The sequence below is a fragment of the Oryx dammah genome, unplaced genomic scaffold, assembly GCF_014754425.2.
Source record: "Oryx dammah isolate SB20612 unplaced genomic scaffold, SCBI_Odam_1.1 HiC_scaffold_28, whole genome shotgun sequence".
In the NCBI taxonomy this organism is placed as follows: domain Eukaryota; kingdom Metazoa; phylum Chordata; class Mammalia; order Artiodactyla; family Bovidae; genus Oryx; species Oryx dammah.
In genome coordinates, this window is record NW_024070212.1 from 7,658,501 (window position 1) to 7,683,085 (window position 24,585).

Below are 24,585 nucleotides of genomic sequence, written 5' to 3' on the forward strand. Positions count from 1 at the left end.
AAACTAGAAATCAACCACAGTAAGAAAAACGGGAAAAGAATGAACACATGGAGACTAACAACAAGCCACTAAACAAACAATGGGTCAACAATGAAACCAAAGAGGAAATCAGAAAATACCTCAAGACAAGAGAAAATGAAAACACAGCTTTCTAAAATCTATGGGATGTAGCAAGAACAGTTCTAAAAGGGAAGTTCATAGCCATACAGGCCTTCCTCAAGAAACAAGAAAAATCTCAAATAACCTAACCTGACACCTAAAAGAATTAGGAAAAAAAGGAACAGACAAAACCCAAAGTCAGCAAAATGAAAGAGATAATAAAATCAGAGAGGAAATAAATAAAATAAAGATCCAAAAACAACAGAAAAGATCAATAAAACAAGAGCTGGTCTTCTGAAAAGATAAACCAAAAGCCTCTCACCACACCCACCTAGAAGAAAGCAAAGAGAACCCAGTAAGAAATGAAAGAGGAGAAATAACAACTGCTACCACAGAAACAGAAAAATCATGAGAGGAAACTATGAACAGTTATATGCCAACAAACTGGACCACCTAGAAGCACCCAAGTTTCTAGAAACATACGGCCTGCCGAAATTTGGTCAAGAAGAAACATAATTTGAACAGACCAATCACCAGAAATGAAATAGAATTTCCCTGTGAACATCATTCTCCTGTGAAAAGCTTTTTAATCGAAAAGTTGGATGTATGATTATTAGTTGAAAATATCATGAAATAATTTTTAGATTTTTATTATTGTTCATTTACTTATTGTAGAAAACTTCTCAAACACCAAAAGGAAAGAAAGACTACACACCCACCCTCAATGAGTACCAACATTTTTTTGCTATTCATGTTTCCTCTGTTCTGTGCTCATCACCTCCACATAGAGTATTTTAAAACAAATCTCAGCTTCACATCATTTCATCTTCATTTGAAATACATATTATGCATTAGTGTCTATTATACCACAGCACTGTGTGCTTACCTTTTTCAGTACTCAAACTAACGTAGCAGTCGAGCTCAATCCTGTACCGTATGTCTATTCTCATAAAACACTACTGTTCCTCCTTCATGTATTGGCACACACCGTTTTCAATACCTATATAAACTGTGGGAATTACTGTAGAATTTCGATGTTCTACTCCAGTAGATAATATTCTTTTGTTATGGGTCTTTACAATATTGGAGATTACTGATGGAGATTACTTGGCTGTGTTTATGCAACAGTAGAGCAATTCTACAATGAAATGGCTACTGAAATGCTAGTTAATAAATTCTAGTAGACAGATCTGTCAATAGTATGATATACAATGTTACATAACTCACAGGATTTTAAAAATACTTTGCAATACCTAAAGAAAAGGTAATATCCACTTCTATTTTTTAAAAAAGATATAGGGTTTGTTTTGCTTTCCCAGTCACGATTTTAGAGAATCCACTTTCAGACTAATTACTTGATGTTAACTCTCATTGAACTTCAGGCCCATAATGTTCAATTACTGGTTAACACATAACATAAGGTATTTTGTATCACTTTTAAAGAAAGCAAGAGTTAGCTTGCAAGTACTATAACTGGTTTTAGGCTGTGAGAGATCTTAGGAAACTTTCTGTGATTTATAAATTACAAAAAGTCCCTATAACAGAAAATCTGAAGGTTTGCAAAGATGGGGAAAAACTAAATAATCATTAAGAAACAGAATTCCTAAGAGTAGCAAGTCATCATTATGCAGTGGTGAAAACTCTTCAGTAAGTTAAGAGAGAAGCTAAATATAAACTCTGACCAAAAAGAAGCCTACAGACTTATCTGGGACGTTGCCAAAAACATTTCAATCAGGAAACATGAAAGCATCCTGTAAAATACTAGTATTTTATGATTGAGTTGGGGGTGACCATCAGAAGTATTGCAATGAAAAGGTTCAAAACAAGGAATTAAAGAAGAGGAAGGTATGCATACCTCTCTTAGTCAAACCACGTTTTTTAAAACCTTTTCACTTAGATTCTAACAAACTAAGCCTTACCCTAATTTTCCACCAGAGACTGGATGTGCAATTTCAGCACATTTGACACAATATAACAAACTTTAAAAAACAAAAATAGTGTATTTTTTTTTTGTTCTCATTTTCAAAAGCAGGCCTTTAAAAAAAGCATTCAACTTCAAAACTTACATCGGAACCCACATTTTTCATCGTACTTTGTAGGACAGGTTTAGTCACAGAAAGTTTCCCATTTGCTGGGCTGTTTGCCACAGGGGCTGGTACCACATTCACCACGTGATTAGGTAGCTGCGTGGTTCCCCCAGCAACAGCAAGGACTGGTTGAGGAGAGGGCAGAACTCCAGGTGCCTGGAGCTGAACCACGGTAGGCTGAGAGAGCACCACGGTCTGACCTGCAGTAGAGAAAAAAGAAAAGGAATCAGAAGGTGCGTAACTGCTGTGACAGGGGCAAACTTTCGCATTTAGGTCTCTTCTGCAGATACAATAGGTAAAACCACATGAAACAATTTGAAACCACCAACTGAACCACAATCAAGAGCAGCACACATTCTTGCTGACGTTCTCTGTTGTGTTTTTAATGAATTAAATTCATTTTATTTGAAGTGATGATTAACAATGTATTTCCACACTTTTTTTCAACTAACAAATACTAAATCTGCTAAGTTATACATAGATTTCCCTAAGTATTAACCTCTGAAACTTTTGAGTGCTAGAAGTATTTATCATATTACAAAGAACAAACCTTGTATACTGAGCACAGAATCATATATTTTAAGTTAATGGGATTTAGAAATACATACAACACCAAAAACATATGACAGAGATTCAGTAAGTCAATACTTGGAAGAACCTGAGTCTACAAATATCAAAAATGTTAAAACCACTTGAGATAAATTCTTAGCTAACACGGGAAACACAGATCTGTAATTTAACATAACCTGCAGATAATGTTGATTCCCCTACCCACCAAAACAGTCTACAAGTCTTTTCTTAACCTTCACATTTAACCTTATTTTAAAATTATGCTAATCTGAGAATTAGTATCATAACCTAAAGAAGGCTCAACAACTCCCAATACTGGTCTAGTAAAACTTTTACTTGTCTGCTGAGTGTTTGCTTTCAGATCTGGCCAATTTTATAAGGTGTTGAAAGCCTCACCTAACATCCACAGCTGCCTGAGCCTATCCAGCAAAATAAAGGTATTAAAGTAACTGGCAACTAAAATTTCCCATTGTATATTTATACTCTTCTTGAAGGAAAAAAAATACTATACTTTCAGACAGTGTAACATGACCCATGTAAAATTCAGCTCAGTATTTCAAAGGATCAAGGAAAACTAAAAATCAAAATAATGCTTCAAACACCTGTTTATTATGAACATGTCTTAGCTTAAAAAAAAAAATCACTTCTATAAAATCAGTCTTTCTGTCTCAAAAGGCCTTGAAAAGCATACTTATACTAGAATTAATAGTATTTTATCCCTAAAAAGTAAGTAAATTAGTAAGAAAGACCTAAAAATAATTTCACAGATTTATCATATACACAATTTAGTATAAATGATCACTAAGTAGTCTTATCTTCTAATTTTCCCTTGGAATAATTTACTTTATGAAATAAAAACATATAAAAATGGAAATAACTCATAAGCAAATATAAATTTGCTCTAGCCAAATATTCAAATAAAAATAATTAATAGAGAATTCCCTGGTGGTTCACTGGTTAGGACTCTGCACTTTCACTTCCAAGGACACAGGTTCAGTCCCTGGACAGAGAACTAAGATCCTACAAGCAACATTGCAAAACCAAAAAAAAAATAATAATAATAAATAGCATATCACCAAATGTTTTTTAAATAACACTTACTGATCTATTACAGTTAATCTGGTACTATGAAAGACATACTCATGTATGTCAAGAATGTAAAACTCAGACCAAAGGTTCCCACCCTGAATTTAAGGACCCTTCTTTAATATCAAAAACATCATGGTCACCCAAGATGATCACAGTTGTCCTTTCAGTTTCTGTAGACTGAGAAAATATGTGATGAGAAAAGTTTAGTAAGAATTTAGTAGTGATTTGAAATGAATCTGGAGTTTATTATAGTAAGTATAACCACAAATTTTTAAAAACCAGTGCAAAGATATATGAAACAAATTATTTATCCAGTCAACAGAAAATATGGATTTGCAGATACCCTACAAAAAAGCCAAAAGCTACTGCCACTCCGACCACCCATACCCCAAGATCCACAGTCTACTGGTTGAGAACCACTGATTTAAAGCAATACTTTGAAAAGAGCATTATCAGAAGCAGCGTTCCACATCTTCTGAGTTTAAAAATTATGATAAAGTGGAAGTGAAGTCGCTCAGTCGTGTCCAACTCTTTGCGATTCCATGGACTATAGTCTATCAGGCTTCTCTGTCCATAGGATTTTCCAGGCAAGAGTACTGGAGTGGGTTGCCATTTCCTTCTCCAGGGGATCTTCCTGACCCAGGGATCAAACCCAGGTCTCCTGCATTGCAGGCAGATGCTTTACCCTCTGAGCCACCCCTCAAAACTAAAATGTTCAGTGAATTTAGGGGATTACTCCAAAGATCAGAGGAGGTGGTAACCATAAAGAGTGAAATAATTTCAAAAAAACAATCCTACTTTTAGCACCAGTTACAGATTTAAAGCCCTGGCAGATAACACATGCAGATGGCTTTGTAATATTTCTTAAAATTGATTCAAAAAATAATTCACGTCTGTAGTGTTCATTGTCTGGTTATCACCACCTCCTTGCTAAGAGAACTGTAGCATGGAGCAAGGGAGATGAAGCAATATCAAGGCAAGATCTGCATACTAAATGTGGCTCCAAGTCCTTCCAGGCCATTGATGCCTCTTTTTTTTCAAAAATGCTCATCCAGCCCTTTCATCCCAGAGTGCCCAACTAACCTCAAATTATTCAATATCTAAATCAATGATCCTCTAAATAGTCTTGGCATGTTTGGGTTCAAGAAAAAATGGGGAGAAACAACTACATTTCTATTACAGTGTGTTCATGGTGGCTTGCTAAATCTGACATGCTAGATGCTCACCAGATCACAAAACGCAAGGCAAAGAACTGTTTCAGGGCTTAAATAGTTAGCAGCTGAACATAAGTTACTACTGCTCCTCATGTGGAAACAGTTAAAAAGGGCATACCAAAACACTGTTTATCCATTTCAGCATGCTCAAAATCCTCTTTGGCATTACACACAAATCCCCCTTCATGGACCACGGCTGGTTACAATGCTGGATACTTTTGACTATGGATGACTCACTGATTGTGATAGTCAGTGTCTTCCTTTTCAATTATCTTCAAAGATTTCAAACTTTGTATCAAACATTTATTGAATGTCTTCTTTGTCTGAAATAGTATGGCTGTGTGACTGAGTAAATAATTTCTCTGTGTATTAATTTTCTCATCTATAAAAGGAAGATAATAATAGAACCTATCCTCACAGAGTTGATGTAAGGATTAAATAAGATGACACAGTTAAGCACTTAGAATGGTATCTGGCACTTGATCTTTTCTGTATAATAACTTTCATAAGGGCATTTCATGTATAATTAATTCATTAGTTCTCATAGTTACTGTTATTTAACTATTGATATAATTTTCCAATTAGATAGTCAATTCTTGAGATCAAGGACCACTTGTCTGCATTCTTTCAGAGGCAATAGAGCATAGTGATTAATTACACAGACTCTGAGCCAGACCATCTGGGCTCAAGTTCTGACTGTGCCTCTATTAACAGAACGACTTGGGACAAGTTATTTTACCTCTACCCTCCATTTCAATGATTTGAACCACTATCTACCCAAAAAGTCCAAGAGAGGATACTTTCCCTTTTTTCCGTCCTCCATTCCCATCACCTAACTGCCAACCCCTGTGATTCTACACTTTCTAACATCTCCACTGTCTATCCGGAATCTTCACTGACATTCCAAGTTTCAACATCTCTCACCTGCACTATCATAAGAATCTTAATGAATGTATAGGACACAGATGTAGAAGCAGGCAGAAGTTATTTAAGGCAGACTGAACAGCATGTCAAGAAACTAGAAAGAAAAAACAAGAAAATGTAACGGACAATAGCCAAATTAGTTGAACCAAAGATTTATAGAAAGGAGGGTTATTATTATAAGGTAAAGTTAGAAAACTAAACTGGAGACAAACCATGATGGGTTTCACATTTCAAGCCAGACAATTTGAACTTAATCCTATAAGAATTACTTCTTTTTTGCAGGACTTGCCTGGTAGTCCAGTGGTTAAGATTCTGTACTTCCAATGCAGGGGGCAAGGGTTTGATCCCTGAGTGGGGAGCAAAGATCTCACATGCTGCACAGTGTAGCCAAAAAAAGAAATTACTTCTTTTTTAATAACAAATATTTACTTCTGATACTTAGATCGATTAACTGTAAAATGCCTTTCCTATATTTCTCTTCTTCTCTCCCCATTATCAAATAAATGGAAGACTGGAAGTTATACATTTAAATCTGTTATGTTATTACAAGATTACCCCTCCAGATTATACTATAAAATAGTAATGAGGCCTGTATTAGCATATGCTCCCCCAAAATAAATACTGTTTTCAGATAATGGGAAAGCACTGAAGTTCTGAACAGTATATGACTCAAGCGTCTGAAACTGATCAACTGCTCAGAGAAGTTTCTCTTCTTGCTATAGGTAAGATTTTCTATCATTCAAACTATTCTATCATGGTTTACTAAGAGCAAATTCTTAGGAACACCTCTTGCTTTACATACTGATCATATTAATGTCAAACTTTTACTTTTTATGTATATGTGTTAATAGCTTATGGAAACTATAATAAAGTTCTCCACACATTTAAATTCTTAGCCTTTGGGACGATGTACACTTTTCAGATCCTGATGAAAGTTTCAGAGACTATCCCTAGAAAAATCCACAAATAATATCCACTAAATCTTGCATTTTATTTCAAGGAGTACATGACATCCATTCACAGGTCACAAGAATACCCATTAGACAGGAGTGTTATTTTTCATATGAAAAAGACTGTATTTTGACCCTGTCCTCAGAGGGCAGGTATTTCAGGTTTGTTTGGTTGGGGTTTTCTGGAAGGGATTGGTGAATTTTCACAGATCCATCTAGTCTCTCACCTAGTTCTTTTTATCAATGCCATACTGTCTATGACCATGGAATAGAGCAAAGTTAACAGAGTACCTGGAAATCAAATTTATGACCTTGCCCTCGTTAAAACCATGCTTCAAAGAAGTGGGCTAAAAATCTATAACTGAAAATATAGTTATAAACGTAACACTGGTATTTATTTATAACCCAAACCCTATTGATACCTAGTCTTACTTGGTGCCAAAAGATAAATCCACGGAAACAAGGCTGCACAAGTTTCGCTTCAGCCATGTGTACACACAGCAGTATAGGCACAATGATGAATAATCTTCCCAAGAGAGCTCTGTGTGCAAATGAACCCTGTATGTTCAGTCAGTTCAGTCACTCAGTCATTTGTCTGACTCTCTGTGACCCCATGGACTATACATGCCAGGCCTCCCTGTCCATCACCAACTCCCAGAGGTTGCTCAAACTCATGTGCATCGAGTCGGTGATGCCATCCAACCATCTCATTCTCTGTCGTCCCCTTCTCCTCCTGCCCTCAATCCTTCCCAGCGTCAGGGTCTTTTCCAACGAGTCAGTTCTTCTCATCAGGTGGCCAAAGTACTGGAACTTCAGCTTCAGCATGAGTCCTTCCAATGAATATTCAGGACTGATTTCCTTTAGGATGGACTGATTGGATCTCCTTGCAGTCAAGGGAAGGGACTCTAAAGAATCTTATCCAACCTCACCGTTCAAAAGCATCAATTCTTTAGCACTCAGCTTTCTTTATGGTCCAACTCTCACATCCATACATCACTACTGGAAAAACCATAGCTTTGACTAGACAGACCTTTTTGGCAAAGTAATGTCTCTGCTTTTTAATATGCTGTCTAGGTTGGTCATATATGTGACAAATATATACATATTCCTATATGTGAACAGTACCAAATCCTCAGACTTGAACTTCTTTCAAGACAGACCTCAATTTCTTATAGAATCAACTATACGAGGCCATCTAGTGGACAAAATATAGAAACACACATTCTTAATGGCTTAAAGTCAGAGATTCAGGTATTTAATGCCCCGTACAAGCTCATGTTTATTAAACGATGCTTCCTACTACTCGGAGATTTAAAAGTCTGATTCTATTGTCAAAACACACCTATTAGGCCTGAAATGAACCATCGTATTTCAAATACTAACCTCTCCTTAAAAACAAAAAAAATTCATAGACACAAAAATCTCAGAATACAATAGCATCAAGAAAGTTTCCCAGATTTTCTTCTTTGCTACAAAATAACAAGCCTTAGAGACTGGTGTTTTCACTAAAACTGTGAGAAAAGAGAAGTATCAGATATAATTGATCTGGATAGCTACCTCCCTTCTTAGGACAGGAACAATGTATTAATCATCTCTATAACCTCCTCAGAGCCAAGGACATTCTTGACACACACACCCAGCATGTGCTCAGAAATTATACCCTGCATTAAAACAAATCATATGACAGAGGCCTCAGTGTCCTCCAATTAAACATAGAGAGCATCAGATTCCATTCAGGTACCTTTAGTGGGTGCAGGATGTATACTGATAATTGGTTGCTGCTTTGCCAATGGCATAAGTGTTGGTAGTGTCTGAATAATGATGGTTTTTGCTGGAACGCTGGGGTTTGTTTGAGTCTTGGGTGCTGCTGGAAGTAATAAAGGCTTGGGCTGAATTGAAGGTTTCGAATTTATTTGAATTTTTTTCTTTGGAGTCAGTCCATTTTCTGGAGAAAAACCAAACAAACCACAAATATAATTTAAGTGCAATTAAGCAAATCCTAGAAAGCAGATTCTATTATACACCTTTCTCTACACATTATCTTAACCTCTGACTACCCTTAACTGAAGTTTAAGCATAGCTTAATGTACTGAAAAACAGAATTTTATCTTAGTGGACTGAAGAAGACTCCTCAATCTGAGGTCTTCCTTTCTGACTGAGCTTCAGCTTTGCGAAGGGGACACAGGAACCAGTAAAGAAAAACAGCTAAAATCACTGAATAAAGCATTGAGGTGAATGAGGTTAACAAATGTCACAGGCAAATGGGCCTCACATTCAACTTCCTTGGGTGAAACTTTGAAATTTCTCCTGAAGATGGGGCCCTAAGTCTATTTTAGAGCATCATTCACCTATGAAGACAGAGACAACCAAAGACGATCATTTTTTCCCTTTCCTCTTCATATTAACGTTCACAACAAAGGATATAATAGGTCCACTAGTTTAAAAACAGCAAGCTAGCTTAATAAACATACACTTAATCCAACATTTTCTTTTAAGATATGGAGCTTACTCTCAGTCTACAACAGAAATAACAGAAGTTAGCAGATGGAATAATACCAGTTTTGCTCTTAGGACCAATGATGGGCTTGTCTTCCTTCAGTGGCTCTGCTGAGGAGGGGTTATTAGAGCTTTCACCATATAAGGAAAGAGGAGACATCTGAGAATTAGAAGACAAATCCAACTCCTCCTGCAGTAAAATAAAACACAAATAAATTCATGCAGAAGAATAGTATCCTTGAGCAGAAAATGGCTTAGAAAGAGAGGCAAGATCCATGTATGAACAGAAACACGTCAAGATAATTTCAAGTCAAAGGTGTGATATATTACAACTATATCTATATAGTAAGCACTAAGAGACGATGGATAAATCAATATTATCCATCAATACTAAAGTAAAAATAACTAAAAACGAAGTATGTCTATTTAACCCTCTTATATTAAAGATACGATCACTGATTCGATCTGCTTCTACGTTTTCTCCCACCAACTTTATATTTTACTTGATTCCTAGCCATACAAACATTTAGTATCATTACAGAATTACAGTTAAAATGCTAATATCTTTTCCCCACCATCTCTTATTCAGACTTACAAGAATTTCAAAAGCAAATAATTCTTACTATTTTCATCCTTTTCTATTTATTAACACTACCTTTGTCCCTAATGTTTGAAAGAAAAACCGTGAAAGGAGCAGGGCTATTTCATTTAATGGGTAAGTAAATAATCCAGAGATATACAAATATTAATATTTTCCAAAATTTAATATTCAGTGGATCTGTCTCATTTTGCTAAAATAAAGAAACTTAACATAGGATAAAGTTGCATTTCAATTCCAAGAGAGAAAGATGTTATGTATAATAAATAAATAGGCATATACATTTACATACATACATCATATCATCTTCAAAAGAATCTACAAGATCACTGAAAGAAGAGTTAAAAGAATACTTGTTTGCTCTTAGCATGATGTAGGCCCACTTAAGTCAAAAACCCAGAAGCCATAAAGAAAAAAACAGATTTGAATAATACTTATTTTATAATAAAAAAACAGGCCATAAACAAAGTTAAAAGATATATATTGAGAGAAAACATTTGCCTAAAATGAACAAAGGACAGGAGTCATTATTTCACTGAAAAGGAAATGCAAAGGGTAGCCAAAGGCAAATTTAAAAGAAAATCTTTGTTTTTTAATCATCAGATACAAAAAGTTAAAATAACCTGAAAGAGCATGTGACAGAAATGGTCACTCTCAGTCATGCTGGTGAGGATGAGAACTGTTTCATTCATCCATCCCTAACACCTATCATCATGCAGCCAAAACCCAGGGCTGCATGAACCTTACAGTGTATAGAATAATAATACATTGGGGGGGGGTGGAGAACAGTAAGAGATAATATAGGAGGAAATGATTATCTTTATGGCCTTAGATGCTTAAAAGGCATTTAATAAAACTCTGCAAAGATTCTTCATAAAAGTCCTAGAAAATAAGAACTGGAAGGATGATTTAACACTTTAAAAAAAAAAAAGCATGGTATAATTGAATAGCCAAGGTCATACTTAATGGTAAAATACTAATACTTTGCCATTAAAGTTGGGACAAGAAAGAAATAATTGCTTTTTCTATAATTCTAGAAAACATAATTATAGCAGAAACTAAAATAAAAGGAACAAATATTAAAATAGAAGAGACAGAAGTGCTTTTGTTTTGCAAGATGATATGCTGTCTAAACACTTTTAAGAACCAACAAAAAAATTTTCACTATAAAAATGTACTAATAATCACTTAGAAAATATAATAAGAATAGTTTATTCATAATAGTAATAGCCATTACAATATACCTAGGAATTAATTTTCTAAAGAATAAAGCTTAACTGAGAGATAAAAAAGAAAACCTTAGTAACAGAGAAACATATAATATTCTTTAACAAGATGATTACAAAGGCAATACAACTGGGAAATTGGTTCATTTATACAGTGAAAATTAAAACTAGATTTGTCCTTAGCACTTCATGTTAAGGTCACCTCTTAGCCTACAAGGGGACATCTATGACAATGTTCATTGTGATGCAGGTGAAGTGTTATGCAGTTACATTCAACAAACTAATGCAGACAGAGCAATATGAACAGATCTTAAAAACACTGTGCTAATTTTTTACAGTAAGAAATAAAGAGATCTGATATAATACCATTTACATAAGTTTAAAACACATACACAAAACTGAAATCAGTGAGAAAAAAAAATGAACTTTAATAAATGGTACTGGAATAGTCCTTCTGATAGTCATCAAGGAAAACAAAAAACTTGGATTTGTATCTTACATCATAAACCAGGATAACTCCATATGGATCAGAGATTTGAAAATTAAAAATAAAACCTTAGGAAATATATATATTAACAAGTCACTTAGAAACTATTACTTTCTGAATAATTTGATCCTAAAGCCACTAGATGGGGCAGCGCAAGAAAAGCACGGACACAGAGAGGCAGCCTGAGGGAGTGTCAGAGTCCAAGGGGAGGAGTAGGGGCAGGCAGCCAAGCCCAGGGAGTCAGAGCAAGGTAATGATTGTATCCATATTGCATCAGCCTGAGGTAGGGTGTCAAAGCCCAGAACACAGGAGTCAATGTGAAGGGACCTGCACTGGCAAAATCCAGGACTACGTAAGAATCAGAATAAATAAAATAATGAGCTATAATCTATTGACTATGCCAAAGCCTTTGACTGTCTGGATCACAATAAACTGTGGAAAATTCTGAAAGAGATGGGATTACCAAACGACCTGACCTGCCTCTTGAGAAATCTGTATGCAGGTCAGGAAGCAACAGCTAGAACTGGACATGGAACAACAGACTGGTTCCAAATAGGAAAAGGAGTACGTCAAGGCTGTATATTGTCACCCTGCTTATTTAACTTCTATGCAGAGTACATCATGAGAAACGCTGGGCTGGAAGAAGCACAAGCTGGAATCAAGATTGCCGGGAAAAATATCAATAACCTCAGATATGCAGATGACACCACCCTTATGGCAGAAAGTGAAGAGGAACTAAAAAGCCTCTTGATGAAAGTGGAAGTGGAGAGTGAAAACGCTGGCTTAAAGTTCAACATTCAGAAAACTAAGATCCTGGCATCCGGTCCCATCACTTCATGGCAAATAGATGGGGAAACAGTGGAAACAGTGACTTATTTTTCTGGGCTCCAAAATCACTGCAGATGGTAATTGCAGCCATGAAATTAAAAGATGCTTACTCCTTGGAAGGAAAGTTTTGACCAACCTAGACAGCATATTAAAAAGCAGAGACATTACTTTGCCAATAAAGGTCCGTCTAGTCAAGGCTATGATTTTTCCAGTGGTCATGTATGGATGTGAGAGTTGGACTATAAGGAAGGCTGAGCACAGAAGAACTGATGCCTTTGAACTGTGGTGTTGGAGAAGACTCTTGAGAGTCCCTTGGACTACAAGGAGATCCAACCAGTCCATCCTAAAGGAGATCAGTCCTGGGTGTTCACTGGAAGGACTGATGTTGAAGCTGAAACTCCAATACTTTGGCCACCTGATATGAAGAGTTGACTCACTGGAAACGACCCTGATGCTGGGAAAGATTGAGGGCAGGAGGTGAAGGGGATGACAGAGGATCAGATGGGTGGATGGCATCACCGACTCAACTGACATGGGTTTGGGTGAACTCTGGGAGTTGGTGATGGACAGGAAGGCCTAGCGTGCTGAAGTTCATGGGGTTGCAAAAAGTCAGACACGAGTGAGTAACTGAACTGAACTGAACTGAATCTGTTGAATCAACTAGGAAACCATGAGTCCATACTGATAGAAACAAAGAAATGAATAAATTTAAAGTCTGATGAGAAACGGGATATTTTTACATAGTTTTAAAGTACCTTCTCATAAAATACCCATTTATGGCAAAGGGAGATGGGCAACTTCACAGTAGAATAGCCTGGAAGATACCACCTTAATCAAATGAACAAAGTAAACCTCATCAGTAACAGGACAAAAGAAAACAGTATGCAATAACATCAAAAGTAAATGAGACAGACACAGCATCACTTCTGTGATATTCCTGCCACAAAATCTGAATCTCACCCTGAAGAAACATCAGACAAACCCAATCAAAGGACATTCTATAAAATAACTAGTCTTTAATCTCCAAAAGTGACAAGTCATGAAAGTCAAGGAAGAATGAACTATTTCAACTGAAGGAGATTAAAGAGACAGGACAACCAAATGCAATGTATGATTCTCAACTAGCTCTCCTTTTGCTCTCTACGGGATATCTCTGGAACAACTGGCACAATCTAAATGAAAGCTGAAGATCAGATGACAGTAAGGTATAAACATTTATTTCCTGATTTTAATAGCTGTATTATGACTAGAAGACATAGCCTTACTTGTAGGAAGTAGACATTGGAGTATCTGGGGGTGACAAAGCATCAGGTTGGCAACTTACTCTCCAATGATTCAGGGGGAAAAGTTCTTTGTAATGTACTCATAACATTTCTGCAAGTTTGAGGTTTTTCCAAACTCTCTCTCTCTCATCTGCCTATTTATCTATCTACATATCTATATATCTATTTATATGTGTGTGTGTATATATATATATACACACACACACATCTATCTATATATAAACAGATATATACACACGTGCAAGAAGACAAAAATAAAAATATAACTTCTGAGCAGTTAAAACCTTCCTTTGAGTTCTATTTTTCTATATATATACACATATATCTATCTATCTATATCTATATATACACATTATATATATACACATATATACACACATGCAAGAAGACAAGAAGAAAAACAGCATAACTTCTGAGCAGTTAAAACCCTCCTTTGAGTAACAACAACAAAAGCAATAAAAGATTGGTCATTCAGCTATGGAGAAAAGTATCCCTAGAGAAAATAAACAGCGGAAATAAAGCTTAAAGAAAGTGACAAATTAGAGAAGAAAACACTTGTAACTTATTTCACAACCTAAGCACTAATAATTCTAATATGTAACAAAACACTTTAAAAATTGAAGGGAAAAAGACCAATACAATCCAATAGGAAAATGGACAAAAATTTGACAGTTCATAAAAAGAAATGCAAATAGGCATTATACATATGAAATATACCAAAAGATGTCCAACCATACTTATAATAAAAGAATAGAAAATAAAACACGCTAACGGTATGTAGCAATAAAGGGAAAACTGGCCCTCTTACTTACTGCCTGGTCCGAATACACAACTGTACAACCCTTGGAGGGAAATTCGCCAATAAACAATAACATTAAAAATCACCTTGATCTCAGCAATCTCTCTTTAGGAGTATATCCCCAAGATATCCTGGCAAAAATATGAAGTGTCCTATGTATATAGTTATTTATTACAACATTGTTTGAGTTCAGAAAAGACTGAAAACAACACATATGTCCATCAATACAGAAATCATTGAATAAAGTATGATATACCCACACAACAGAACACTATAAAGCCATAAAAAGGAACGGGAAAGAATCTATAACCTGAAACTGCAGTTACCTCCAGGATGTATACCACTAAGTTAAACAAACAAAGCGAAGAACAGGGATGTAACATGCTACCTTCCTCCAAGGGAAGGGAAGGAAAAAGGCTATTTCAGCTAGAAGGAAGAGCATGTACAGAAACGTAAAATGGTAGAAGCAGAGGTCTCACTGCCCGTGTTCACTGGTGGTGTTCCACACAGCTCCTGGCGCAGCTGTTGAAAGACTGGAGCACACAGGAGCTCTTGGAGTTAAAGCGAAGAGGAGTGAGAAGGTAGGAATAGGAAGGACAGTGAGAAGCAAGACTGAAAGGTAAGCAGGGGCCGGCTCATGGAGGGCCTAGTACACTACCAATTTGGATTTTGTCCTTGTAACAGGTTGGGAAGGTTTTAAGCAAAAAACTGACACCATCAAACCTGTGATTTTTAAGAACTTCTCTTTGAAGATTCTTCTGCTAAAAAAGGTCTGGGGAATTAGGAGGCAGAGAGACCAGTCAAAATTCTATTGCCTTAATCCAGAAGAGGTGATGATAGTCTGGCAGGGTGGAGAAGATGAATCCTAGAGATACTAAGCAGATAAAATCATCAGGATTCAGTAACTAACTACATGTAAATCACGCCAGAATGAAGATACCTCAATTTACATCAGATACAATATACTGAAACATTAATTTAAATTTTTCTTATTTTTTTTCCTTTCTCCATTCCAAAAAACGCCTAAGTCCTTTGGTATTTTCTTTTCCTGCCCTCAAGAATTTCTTCCTAGATGAAGAGCAGAAGCATTTTTAAGGTTTTGTAAAAAACCTTACTAACTCATTCAAAAGATAGTGCTAGGCATTCCTGAGGAGAAGGCAATGGCACCCCACTCCAGTACTCTTGCCTGGAAAATCCCATGGATGGAGGAGCCTGGAGACTTCACTTTCACCTTTCACTTTCATGCATTGAAGAAGGAAATGGCAACCCACTCCAGTGTTCTTGCCTGGAGAATCCCAGGGATGGGGGAGCCTGGTGGGCTTCCGTCTATGGGGCTCACAGAGTCGGACACGACTGTAACGACTTAGCAGCAGCAGCAGCAGCAGCAGGCATTCCTGAACTAAGGAGACCATCCTAGGTTTTACGGCTAAGGAGTCACACAGACAGACCATGTCCTCACAGAACATACATCCTAACAGGGAGGAAAGAGTGTAGCACGAAGAAAAGACAGTAAGCTCCATAAACAAAAAATACTGGACACTGGTAAGTACAATGAAAGAACGAAATTATAAAGACAAGAACATGAGGGAAGGATGGCAAAATCAAAGAGACTAACAACTCTCTAACTCCCTCAAGGTCCTTCCTCAGGATTAAGAGAGATAAGAGTTATATTAGCACTTAATAAAAGTTAACTTCCTTCCCCATATACATATTTCCCAGATTCCACTATAACCAAAATCATTGTAAAAGACTAGTTACTTACAGGAACATGCTGAGTTGATGAGTAAGAGTCCATGGATTGAGGAGATGAGATTGAACAACTTGAGGAGGCTGGCGAAAGTGGCTGAGGTTCTGTCTTAATATCTTTAATTGGAAAAGGAGAAGCAAAAATTTTCCCACTGGACAATATAAACTCAGAATAAATAAGAAAGAAGGTTAAATCTACTCTCAAAATTCAGATATAGAAGCTAAGGTCACCAAAATATATTATCAAGTGAAAATTCAAGATGCAGAAAATAGTATATCCAATATGTTTCCATCTGCGTAATGAATTTACATGTATGTTTATATGTGTATATATACATAAATACATATGCGCATACGACTACTAACATCTGCACTAATTCTCTTGAAAGATAAACTTAAATTGGTCACAGTGCTTGTCTCTAGGAAGCAGAACTTGCTGGCTGAGGGACAAAAGCCAAAGGAGACATTTTTCTACTCTATAGACTTTTCGTATCTTTTGAATATTATGCCATATGCAAAAAATTATAGATTTTCCCCCAAAATAATTTTAAAACATAAGAAACAGGAAAGAATTTTTGTGGAAAGCATTTTTGACAATAAAATTACACTACAAAAATGTTCCTATCTTTTGAACTATTTTTTAAAATGTGTTGATCACCTTCAGCCCAAGCAGTGTTCCTCGGTGCCAAATTTCTAACAGGGTAGGAAGGAAGGAGAGAAGAATCTGTGCCAAACTGTGTTCTCCAAAGTTAGGAGCAAAATACCCCCTGTGTCTCATGATCTATACTGTGATCCTGCCACTTCCCCATCAAGAAGTAGTGGCCATATTCTCTTCTATTTGAATCTAGGTGAGCCTATGGCTTCCTGAATCAATAGAGTATGGGAGTAATGATATGTGAATCCAAGTCTGAGTTACATTAGGCAGCTGAAAGACTCACATTTGACCCCTTGAATCCTGATTACCACGAGACCACCAGGTTTTGAGGAAGCCAGGACATTTAGAAAGATGATGGGTAGCTCCCACACTGGCAGTTCAAGTCTTCCCATCATTTCAGATCAGGCATCAGACATGTGAGGGAAAAAGCCTTAAGGTAGTCCAAGCCCCCAGATGTCAGGCTACCCTAACCTCCAAATCTTCCCAGATGATGTCTGGACACCATGGAACAGAGACAAGAAATTCCTGATGTATCCTGTTCAAATTCCTAACCCATAGATTCTGGGAGCCTAATAAAACGGTTGTTGTTTTAAGCCACTAAGTTTTAGAGAAGTTTGTTACACAATAGTAATGAGAACACTGACCTTGTGTAGTCCATATTCTATGAGGAAAGAAAGGAATTAAGCAAGATATACTAATATATAAAATGAAGGGGAACAGGAATTGCAACAGAAAGCGAGGACTAGAGCTTAGATGGGGAAACGTGCTGGTTAATTACCCACTGTTTCTCAGCTCCAGGTTCACTTCCTATAGTCTGTGATGAAAATTAATACAAGTCCCAGCTGGCTTCTTTTTAGGTCCTATCAATAGGAGATTCTAGAAAGATGCTTCTTAAGGTAGAATGGGGGAGAAGGGATTTTTTTTTCATCCTTCCATCAGCTTTATCCCAGAAGGGACAGTTTTCTTTAGGTTCTGGTTTTTTTCAGTACAGTGGGCCCCTTGCAGATACTGGCATCATCCAAGTAGTGTCTCCTCCTCAGAAGGGTATACGTGGGACAGCTACACTAAGGTCCTAGGTTCTGATAATCCCAAGTCTCTTCCCTTTGATTTGCTAAATCCTGTTTAATTCTCAGATAGCTTAATCTCTTACAGAGTATTACATATAATTCAAAATCGATATTTCTGAATTATAAAATTTTCATTCATTATGTGACTCTGCCATAACTCTGAAATTCTTTATATCTATTTTGGCAAGAAATTTATGTATGCCTGGCCATACCAGAAGTAGAATGTAGTCCCTGGAATTTTTTAACAAATAAAAGTAGCCCAATAACCCCACCTAATTTTGACTATTACCAAACCATAAAATAATCCATTTAAATTTTTTATCAATGAAATACATCATTACCTGTACAGAAGTGATTGTTGACATCCCAAATGCCTGTCTCCCAAGGCATCAAATCCAAGTCAAAATCAAGATTATCAAAATTACTTTCCTGTAGATTTCAAATCAGCAAAAGAATATCAGATTAAAATATATACATCCAGAAATCAAACTAACAGAAACAACTTTCCAAAAATAACTATTACCCAAATTAGTAAAAATAATTTTCTAAGTTAATCATTTCATTTTGAGAATATATCTTAGATACCTTAGAGATAAACAAATTTAGTCACTTTAAGGACAGTAGTGATAACTAGGAAGGAGGTAATGGAGTCAACATCTATCTGAAAGATTCAGTTGGTCTCATTCTTTTCAATGAAAAGAGACTATTACAAGAGACACAAAATATTAACACAAAATGTGTGTTTTGTCATAAAGGAGATACAGTATAATAAGTTTTCCCACTGTCACTAAGGAAAAAAAGGCAAAGCAAATGCCTATTTATAAAATCATCTCTATGTGCAATGGAAAGAATACAGATGTATCCAACAGGCATTCAGGAATCATAAAGAGACTAACTGAACCTTCAGATATACCAAATATTAAAATGGTTATGGGAGAAGGAAGAGATCCATAGGAGGATGGGCAATTTTATCTTTTTTATTGGTCTATAGTTTTCAAATTTCTAAATTTTTTTTAATCCTAGAAGATAAAACCAAGTTTCTCAAATAGGGATCAATAAACCTTTTAGAGGGGCTCTTAGCTTCTTGTCATTTAGGTGACAACTCTTTTAATATAAATATAAGTGTATTCTGGGTCATAACCATTTTCTACCATATACATTAATAAAGAACTACCACATGATTTCAGAACCCTCATATCACTTGAGACAGTATCAGTACTATTTTAAATGTCTGAAGTCACAGAGATAAGAACAAAAGGAAACTTAATATATAAACAGTACAACAAGTCAAAAGGTAGTCGGTATTAACTTAATGTGACAAATAATAAAACAGCAACAAAAAAGAAAGTAAACCTCAGGCAAAAAGGAAAGATTAATCTAGTAACTATTAACAACCACTAGTAATAATTTCTAGAATATTATCCTTCCAAATGTCTATTATTTGGTTTATTTTTTATTGAGAATGTAACAGAAGAAGGGAAACTTTTCTTATCATACTGCCCTGAACTGAGAAAATATTAGTGCAAGTTACTTAAGAGAATGCATGAAAGTGCACACAGAAAAAAGAAAAAACTACTTAAATTATGAAAGAAACAACTTTTAAATCAATCTCCTTTGCTTTTTTCCTCATATTTGAACCTATACATAAAAAATTAAACAGCCTCATACTTTCAGCAATGAAAAATCTTTAAACTTTCGTAGTGCAAGTAAATTGAGCAATATTTGCCTGATTACTAGCAATCCTTTGTAACATGCTCAATAGTGGCGTGACCTACTTCAGGGATGCTTCATACTCAATCTTGAGCCAAAAAAGTCAAATACCTTTTACAGCATAAGATTTTTTTCTGGTTGGAAATTTCACAGGCCCATTTTATTGTAAAGCAAAACATGCTGATACTTATATACTCTGCTTCTTCAACAACTTCTAAAGGAAACTGTACTGCCATGTAGAAGAATGATGGTTGTAAAACTAGAAAAGGCCCTCTAAGATGATTTAATCCAATCTCTTATTTTACACCAGAAAAACTAAGAAACTGAAAGACTGAATGACTTCTTTGAGGTAACAGAATGTTAGTTATAAAATCAGAATCATATTTCCCTCAATCTTTCAAATATAATATATTGCTTCTCAAAGACTAGGCTCTGGAGGTTATGAAAAAAACATCAGTTGCTTAACCAACCAGTCGATATTAAAAACCAACTTAATTATAGACATAGAGTAAATGAAACCATTAAAATCTTATGCATTTGGAGAAGGGATTAGCAACCCACTCCAGCATGGGCTTCCTTCGTAGGAGGAGACCCAGGTTCAATTCCTGGGCTGAGAAGATCCCCTGGAGAAGGAAATGCAACTCACTCTGGTATTCTTGCCTGGAGAATCCCATGGACAGAGGAGCCTGGTAGGCTACGGTCCATGGGGTCGCAAGAGTCGGACACAACTTAGCAACTAAACACCCCCACGACCTCCAGTATTCTTGCCTGGGAAATCCTATGGACAGAGGAGCCTGAGCACGCTACAGTCCATGGGGTCGCAAAGAGCTGAACACAACTTACCAACTAATACTAACACTTTCACACGTAGGATGGATTTTCTAGCTCCAAGTCACCCTTTGAGGAACTGCCTCACTTTGTACTCCTTTGTGTAAACATAAAGACTATTGTTTAAGACAACAACAACAAAAAATCTCATGAATTGATTTTTAAAAACATGTGTTTCACTCTCTATTGATTCGTAGTAAAACAACTGCTAAATTATTCTTTGAGAAAGTCAAACTCACCAAGCAAGCTTTACTTTTAATATGAGCTTAAAAAATAAGTGACAAATATTCAACCTGATTGATGTGCATATAAAATCACTCTGTTCACTTGAACTACTTCCCAAGTCAAACAGCACCTTATCCATTAAAGAAGAAAACAAAATAAGAACTCAGGCCAAACAGCTTCACATATACTAACCCAGAAAAGGAGAAAAGAAAAAAAAAAAATCTAAGCTACTTTTGAGGACTCAAAAGTGCTATAACAACTTTTATGCTTACATCCAACTACTCAAAGGCAAAAAGTAAGTTTCAGAGCTTGCAACACTAAGGATATTTAACTTTAAAAAAGGAAGTTAGTAAGTTCTCTTTTTTAAAAAAAAGTTTTATAATTTACTCCTTTTTTGGGTGGGGGTGCTGTGCTGGATCTTCGTTCCTTTTCTCTAGTTGTGGCGAGAGGGAGACATTGTCTAGCTGAAGCATGCAGACTCCTCACTGCAGTGGCTTCTCTTGTTTCAGAGCATGGGCTCCAGTGCCCACAGGCCTCAACAGCTGTGGCATGTGGGATCCAGAGCTCTAGAGCACAGGCTCAGCAGATGTGGTGCTTGGGCTTAGTTGCTCCATGGCGTGTGGGATCTTCCCAGACCAGGGATCAAACCCGAGCCTTCTGCATTGGCAGGCAGATTCTCTACCACTGAGCCACTGGGGATGCCCGGTGAGTTCTCTTAACTAGATCCACAACTCACATATATCCCTGAACATCACATTGTTTCCCTTTGCAGCAAAATATGTGTAAAAACCAAGAGGTGGGGTATTAAGTCGGAGAAGGCAGTGGCACCCCACTCCAGTACTCTTGCCTGGAAAATGCCATGGATGGAGGAGCCTGGTAGGCTGCAGTCCATGGGGTCACTAAGAGTCAGGCACAACTGAGCGACTTCACTTTCACTTTTCACTTTCATGCATTGGAGAAGGAAATGGCAACCCACTCCAGTACTCTTGCCTAGAGAATCCCAGGGACAGAGGAGCCTGGTGGGCTGCCGTCTATGGGGTCGCACAGAGTTGGACACAACTGAAGCGACTTAGCAGCGGGGAGTTAAGTAACTTCTCCAAGGTTACCCACTCCTGGGGCCAAAGGCAGACTTAAAATACATGTCTTCTACATACCAAGACCACAGCAATTTCTACAATTGTACATTCACTGACAACAAAATAGCAACTAACTTTCATCTTTAACCCTAAAAGTTATTTAAACTTAAATAACCAGCCTAAAGGTGTTATTCTGAAATCTTCTTGCAATAGTTAAAGATTAAATATCACACTTTTCAATGTTTCTCCCCTAATAAATACTTACATAAGTTTCATTTGCTGCATCCAATTGGAGGTCATCAGTGTCTGTGAAATAGCCAAGTTCAGCAAACAGGGCAGAATCTTGAAACAAAAGAAAACAATACATATTTCCTGTTAATTCAGCATTTTGACTAGAGAATAACTGCTGTGTCCTTATGCCAACTCTATTAGAGTTTCTCATTCGCCATTCTAGCAGCAGCAGCAGTGTGAATAACAGCCGGTGCAAAGCTAATTTCTCACATATGTGTTATTTTCCATATACTTTTTATCTTGTGAACTAAACCATTATCCCAAGGATTAAAAAATGTCCTGCCGTGTCATGTTGGACTAATTGATAGTGACTTTTCTGGAACATTACTAACACAAATTCTGAGGCTTCATCTGGACTCAGCACAAAAAAGGTGACAGAGTTGATCAGCAGTGATGACAGGACAGGAATATGACAGAAAATGTATCAGGTATTTCAGAGAAGGCAATGGCACCCCACTCCAGCACTCTTGCCTGGAAAATCCCATGGACGGAGAGGCCAGGTAGCTGCAGCCCATGGGGTCGCTAACAGTCCGACACGACTGAGAGACTTCACTTTCACTTTTCACTTTCCTGCGTTGGAGAAAGAAATGGCAACCCACTCCAGTGTTCTTGCCTGGAGAATCCCAGGGACGGCGGAGCCTGGTGGGCTGCCGTCTATGGGGTCACACAGAATCGGACACGACTGAAGCGACTTAGCAGCAGCAGTATCAGGTATTTACCATCCATGCCTTAAATTAAAGATACAACCAATTTTCTATCCAAACAATAAAGAACTTATCTAAATCAAATTTATTTCAGCAAATCTAACAATGTTCCAATTTCCTAATGAGACTGCATTATAAACCAAGAAACATGAACACAGAATGTCAAGATTCTGATAAGGCCAAACAAGGCTGATTACTGTACAATCTGTAAAGTATCTATTTTCTCTAACATCTTAACAACTTCAAGTGCTTTGAAGAGTTTGCCAGTCTAAGTTGGCCTCTCTACTCCCTACCATCAGGCCACTGAAATTTTCTCTGCTGGTTTCCTTACTCCACATATACAGGAATTGCACTGCCGGTCTATCCTTGACTCAGCCAGTGGTAGAAACATTTCACCAACATAAAACAAAATAGTACACAGCAAAATATGTTGTGTGCAGTAATAATGAAAGGTTATTCATATAACTCTCAAAAAAGGACTACCGTAAATTCAGCTGTCAAGCAAAACAAAAGAAAAAAACCCGTATAAGTAGCTAACTGTGACTATGTGCCTTATACACAGGCTAACACTCTTTGAAAGAGTTCTTTATCTGCTGCCTCTCATTTCTCTGCCCCCTTTCCTTCTTAAACCTATTCCAACCAAGCTCCCCTGCCCCACACACATGCATACACACCAGTTATTAATGTCACCAATGGCCTCTTCTTTGCTAAACTGAACAGTAGATTCATGGTCCTCATCTTACTCTCAACAGCTTTGAAACAGCTGATCCTTTCATATTAATTGAAGCATGTTCCTCACTTGGTTTCAAATTATCATCCTCGCCTGGTTTTTCCTCCCACCTCACTGGTTGGCCCTATCTTGCTGGTTCTTCCTCATCTTCTTAATATGAAATTGTCCCTGGGCTTAGTGCAAACTTTTCTATCTATTCTACTCCCTTTGTGATTTCAGCTGAGCTCGTGGCTTTAAATGGCATGGACATTCCAAGGATTCCTAAATAAACATTTTCAATCTATATCTCAAGATGTATAAACAGAGTAAGTACTCTCCATCTCCTCTTGAGTATCTAAAAGGCATCTCAAACTTAACACAGCCAAACTGAGCTTCAAATCATCCTTCATCAAACCTCCTATGGCTTTGTCTTTATCTCAGTTAATGACAATCCAACTACCCCAGCAGCTCAGGTCAAAAACCTTAAGAGTCAGTTTATTTCTCTTCCTCATTCTCTGTATTCAACCTACCAGTATATCCTGTCAGCTCTGTCTTCAAAATATGTATTAGTAATCTCGCTTCTTACCTTTCTTTTCCATCCTTCCAACTCTTTCCATCTTTCCTTTCTTCCCCAGCTCTTCTGAACAGAGAGATGTCAGCAGAGCAAGGAGGGTGATGGGGTTTTTTGTGTCATCATCTGTGAAAATGTGCCTGGTACCCAAGGAAATAGGATGATGCCGGAGAGGGGGCTGCCTAGTGGAGGTGTAGGCATGCCTCAGCTGCCAAGAAAATCCGGCAGTGGGAGGAGGCACAGGGTGGGAGGTGTAAAAACCAGCCCAAGTGGTTAGGAGAGTAATGATACCAAAACAATGTGCTCTCTGATAAAGCAAATGACTAAATATATTTAAAATAATTGGAGCTAGG

At 37.0% G+C, this 24,585-nt stretch overlaps 1 protein-coding gene across 1 annotated transcript in view; it reads right to left on the reverse strand.

Annotated features, from left to right (window-relative positions):
* ATF6 (activating transcription factor 6) overlaps window positions 1-24,585 on the reverse strand; it is a 245,338-nt gene that overhangs the window by 201,759 nt on the left and 18,994 nt on the right. The window contains exons 2-7 of the mRNA XM_040230020.1: window positions 22,223-22,299; window positions 18,460-18,547; window positions 16,413-16,513; window positions 9,490-9,619; window positions 8,675-8,878; window positions 2,166-2,386 (exon numbers count right to left, since the gene is read on the reverse strand). Coding sequence (XP_040085954.1) covers window positions 2,166-2,386; window positions 8,675-8,878; window positions 9,490-9,619; window positions 16,413-16,513; window positions 18,460-18,547; window positions 22,223-22,299 — 821 coding nt within the window. The remainder of the gene's footprint in view (window positions 1-2,165; window positions 2,387-8,674; window positions 8,879-9,489; window positions 9,620-16,412; window positions 16,514-18,459; window positions 18,548-22,222; window positions 22,300-24,585) is intronic.